The sequence below is a fragment of the Gadus macrocephalus genome, chromosome 17, assembly GCF_031168955.1.
Source record: "Gadus macrocephalus chromosome 17, ASM3116895v1".
In the NCBI taxonomy this organism is placed as follows: domain Eukaryota; kingdom Metazoa; phylum Chordata; class Actinopteri; order Gadiformes; family Gadidae; genus Gadus; species Gadus macrocephalus.
In genome coordinates, this window is record NC_082398.1 from 5351430 (window position 1) to 5356429 (window position 5000).

The 5000-nt window shown below is 48.3% G+C and overlaps 1 protein-coding gene across 1 annotated transcript in view; it reads left to right on the top strand.

Moving 5' to 3' along the window:
- Positions 1-5000, top strand: part of LOC132445741 (kinesin-like protein KIF1C) — an 18094-nt gene that overhangs the window by 13021 nt on the left and 73 nt on the right. Inside the window, 4 exon segments of the mRNA XM_060035856.1 lie at positions 1-303; positions 578-667; positions 818-1025; positions 1547-5000. The exon segment at positions 1-303 is cut by the window's left edge and continues 48 nt beyond it; the exon segment at positions 1547-5000 is cut by the window's right edge and continues 73 nt beyond it. Of these exon segments, the coding sequence (XP_059891839.1) occupies positions 1-303; positions 578-667; positions 818-1025; positions 1547-2358 (1413 nt within the window). The 3' untranslated portion in view covers positions 2359-5000.

The window sequence follows — 5000 nt, forward strand, 5'->3', positions numbered from 1 at the left end:
TCCGTGGTGAAGATGAAGGAGCTGTGCCGGATGTACACCAAGAAGGACCCCGGGGAGAGGGACAGCTGGAGGGCCGTGGCCCAGGACGTGTGGGACACGGTGGGCATCGGGGACGAGAGGAGCTCCCCGGCCGAGGACGCAGGAGAGGGAGGAGGAGGAGGAGAGGGAGAGGGGGGAGGAGGAGGAGGAGGAGGAGGAGGAGGAGGAGGAGGAGACAAGGGAGGAGGAGGAGGAGGGGGAGACAAGGGAGGAGGAGTCTACGACCTGAAAGCTCACATCGACAAACTCACCGACATCCTCCAGGTTAGCCTGTCTGCCCTTCTAACTGGTCTGTCTGTCTGTCTGTCTGACTGTCCACCTGTCTGTCCCTCTAACCTGTCCCACTGTCTGTTTCCCCATCGGTCTAACTCGCCTGGCTCTCTACCCTTTCTGTCTAATTTCCTTCCTGTCTCTATAACCTTCCTGTCTACCTGACCGTTTCCCCGCCTGTCTCTTTAGCCTGTCTGTCTGACTACCTGTCGGTCTCTCTCACCTGCCCAATCTAACATGTCTTGTTTCTAACCCGTCCATCTCCCAGGAGGTGAAGCTGCAGAATAACCAGAAGGATGAGGAGATCAAATCCCTCAGAGACAGAATGGTGAAGATGGAGAGTGTAATACCTGTGCAGGTACGCTACACACACTACACATGCTACAAACGCTACTACTACTCAAGGCCTACACACGACACACACATGTACGCTACTTTATATACTGCTATGTATACAATGACATATTGAACCTCATTGTGGAACTGGCTTCTGATTGGCTCTCTGCAGGACGATGATCAAAGCGGGGAGGAGGGGGGCGTGTCCTCGGAGGAGAATGGGGGCGGGACCGAGAGCGAGGCCAGCCCCAGCCCTCAGCCCCAGGTGAGGGTGGGCCGTCTGATGGACGACGACCCCGCCTTCAGGAGAGGGCGCCTCCGCTGGCTGAAGGTGGAACAGCAGCGCATCCTCAGCCTGCAGAAGCTGCGCAGCGGCCAGGGTGCGTAGTGGACTTATTAAACAATATTGTGTGTTTAATATATAGCGTGTGTATAATATACAGTATGTGTTGTGTGTGTATAATATGTATTCTATGTATAATATATAATGTGTTGGTATAATACATATCGTGTGTATAATATACATAACATGTGTATAATATACATAACGTATGTATAATATATAATGTGTGTATATAATATATACCGTGTGTATAATAAATATTGTATGGTTAATATATAATGCGTTGGTAATATATAACATGTGGATAATATATGTGGTGTTTATTATATATATATTGTGTGTATAATATATAATGTGTTGGTATAATACATAACGTGTGTATAATATATATATATAAGGTGTGTATAATATATATAAGGTGTGTATAATATATATACATAAGGTGTGTATAATATATATACGGTGTGTATAATATACATACGGTGTGTATAATATCTATACGGTGTGTATAATATATATTAGGTGATTATAATATATATGGTGTATGGTTGTGGTCAGGTCCCAGCCCGGTGGGGGTCCCGGCGGGGGTCCCTGCGGGGGTCCCGGTGGTCCACCTCCCCGGGACAGGTCGCTTCATCCCCCCTCAGGATTGTAAACTCAAGTTCCCCTTCAAGAGTAACCCCGCCCACCGGTTGTCATGGGGACCGGCCAGCATGGCCCTGCTGGGGCTGGAGGGGGGGCTGGAGGGCTTCTCCCAGTCCCCGCCCCCGACCTACACGACTCCGCCCCCTCCCCCCCCCCGGATGCGTTCGCCCAGCCCCCAGCGCGCCTGGCAACAGCGGGGCCAGCCCTTCAGCCAGGGGAACCCGGGGAACCACAATCACCACGGCAACAACAACAACAACAACCAGAGGCGTTACCGCCGCAACTCCCTGGACAGCTCTCCGCACGGCAACCATCACCCCGGCAACGGCCAGCATCACGGCGGCCAGGGTGGTCACCAGGGCAACCAGGGCGGTCACCAGGGTAACCAGGGCGGGGGGGGGCACCAGGGGCGACAGAGACAGAGGAGGGGGTGTTCCCCGGGCCCCGGGGGGGAGAAGGGGGGAGGAGTCGGGAGGGGAGGCTATCAGCCCAACCATCACTACCACCACCCCTACTACAACCCCCAGAATGCACCATTCCAGCCAGGCCCCCCCCTCCCATCCTATCACAGCCTGCCTCGGCCCAGGGGGGCGGGGCCTGGTGGGGTGGTGCCCGGTATGATGGGGCCCACGTGGTTCAATACCCCCCCCCCCAGGATGAGACGACAGAACAGCGCCCCGGACCTCAAGACCAGTAACAACCCCAGTAACCACGATGACCAGTAACCACGACAAGCAGTAACCACAGGTAACCACGACGACCAGCAACCACGATAAACACTAACCCAGATGACCGGGAACTACAACGACACAGCCAGCTGAACCAATCACAGCCAAGGAATCATCACACTACACCCAGCCGAACCAATCAGTAACCAGGACATACCCACTCGGAATATACAGTAATGATGTAGGAGTTAGCTATGAAGAAAAGTGTGTGTGTGTGTGTGTTGTGTGTGCGTGCGTGTGTATGTGTGTGTGTGTGTGTGTGTTGAAAGTAGGCCTACTCATTGCCTCTACAACACAGGTTATTTTAAGTGTATTTTAATATTTTGGGATGGAGGATTCTAATTGAAGTATGAGTGGAAGTATGCAAACAAATGTATACGTTTGACGCTCTCTGATGCTTTTTTTGAACCTGTGGAAAAGTTTAGTAGGTTTTAAAAATCAATGAATCTGTTCAACATTTCGCATTTATATTCCTACACCTGCAAATCAGTTTTTCAAAAGTGCAATTCCTTCTTTATTCTTTTTGCATGTGTACAATATTTGTTATGCAACTACAAAACACTAGACCACAAAAAAATGTTGTCACACATAAAGCTTTGTTATACAGTCAATTTCAAAGCTTTTCCACAGTTTGGAAAAAGGTTTCTGATAAACGAAGGTGTTTGGTTTTGTTAGTTTAAGAGGGTCTGATAAATATATTAGAATAACACAAAAAACAAACATAAAACAACTTTAATAGAATTTGCTTCTTGAGTGGGACAGAAATTGGGGAAAGTGTATGGGCTACGACAGTTGTTTATGTTTTGATATCAGACATCTTGTTTTCACTTTATGGGAGTAGTTGTAATAGCGGTTAGAGGCTTTGGGCTAACGTAGAGCGCTACCGTGTAGCTTACGTGCTATGCTACACGTAAAAGACAACAGTACACTGGCCCCTTTTGCTAGCCACCGTCACACATGGAGCTAGCGAGTCGCTAGCTGTGAAAACCAAAACCCAGTGTACTGCTGCCTTGATTCACCTGCTATGCTGCAGTCATGCTATTTCTAACATGCTACGCTATAGCTCGTCTGTCATGATTTAGCTCGCCTGTCATGCTCTAGCTCACCTGTCATCCTAAGCTAACCTGTTATGCTATAGCTAACCTGTTATGCTATCGCTAACCTGTTATGCTACAGCCAGGGCCTTCCCTTATGAGCTGAGCGTATGTTATGCTGTAGTTGAGTGATTAGGACAAACCAAAGATGTCTGGCCTCCGGCGCCACCACTAGTGTACATAAAGAAAAGAGTTGAGATATATAGCTCTGCTATTAGGTGGACCGTTGGGAATGCTAGATGTGTATATAACGTGGATTTGTGTGTATATTTGAAGTGATGACAATATATGAGCAGAATATGACCGATGCTTCCTATCCTTAGTCACATGATGGGGAGGGAGGGGCTAAAAGACACACGATGCTGGACTTATAAATGACCTACACCAGGCTACTGCAAGGCCTTGTGTGGGCCTATGTTACCAAGGAGATATGGGAGGTTAAAGAACAGATGTAGGGAGGGATACATTACCATAGCAAAGTCCCTGAAGGATGGAGGGTAAGGAAGGAGTGAACGATATAAGGACAGATATATAAGGGTCAGAGGACACGAGGAAAGAGAAGGAACAATAAAGGTGCTGCAGGTTTGAAGCGCTAAGCGCCAAAGCTTTTCTTATTGGCTGTTGTGTTCCTGTTGCCAAGCAACACTTGCACTCCCAGACCCCCCACTCGGCACACGGAGCAAAGGATTGTGGGAGTAGGATTGTTTGACTTTTGGCCTTTACTCAGGAAGAGCCGGGGAAACACTGCCTGTAGCATTGGAGTTGCGATGACATGAATGAAGAAGAGGAGACTAGGAAGTGGATTTGATTGGCTGCCAGAAGCCTGCTGCCATCTTGAGGGTTGCCGCTGGCACTCAAGGGAAAATGCTGTTTTTTTTTTTTCTGGTTTGACTTTTGGGATAGACCTTTTGTGTTTTTCATCTTGTGCGTTTGATTAGCCAACGGTTTGTGTGCTTCCTTTATTGATTGGCTGATTTGTCTGCTTCCTGTTTTGATTGGCTGATGGTTTGTCTGCTGCCTGTTTTGATTGGCTAATGGTTTGGGTGCTTTCTTTTTTGTAACCCAGCCTTTCGTATATATTTTACTGTCCTCAAGTCTTTCAATATTTTGCATATTTTAGTTCTCCTTAATATCTGGCTCTCACAGCTGCTGAAGAGGGCTTGTGTGTATGTGTGTGTGTGTGTGTGTGTGTGTGTGTGTGTGTGTGTTTGAGAGAGATAGAAAAAGTGTATATGAATGCCATTGTGTATGCGTGTGTGTGTTTGTGTGTGTGTGTGCGTGTGTAGGTGTGGTTTAAAAGTCTGTGGGTTGGTTTAGAGAAACTTTATTAACTGTTATGTTCATTTGATGTTGTGATGGGGGCGGGGCTAGTACAAGCAGACCGTACTGATTGGCTTGCCCTGTTCAAAGCCCATCCCAGCAAGCCGTTACCATGGAGACACAGTTTGGTACTGTGTGGCGGGAGGAAACCAATCAGGAGATGAGCTCGCTGTTAAGCCACGCCTCCCCTAGCGGTCCTCTGATCCAATTGGCCAGGCTATCTTT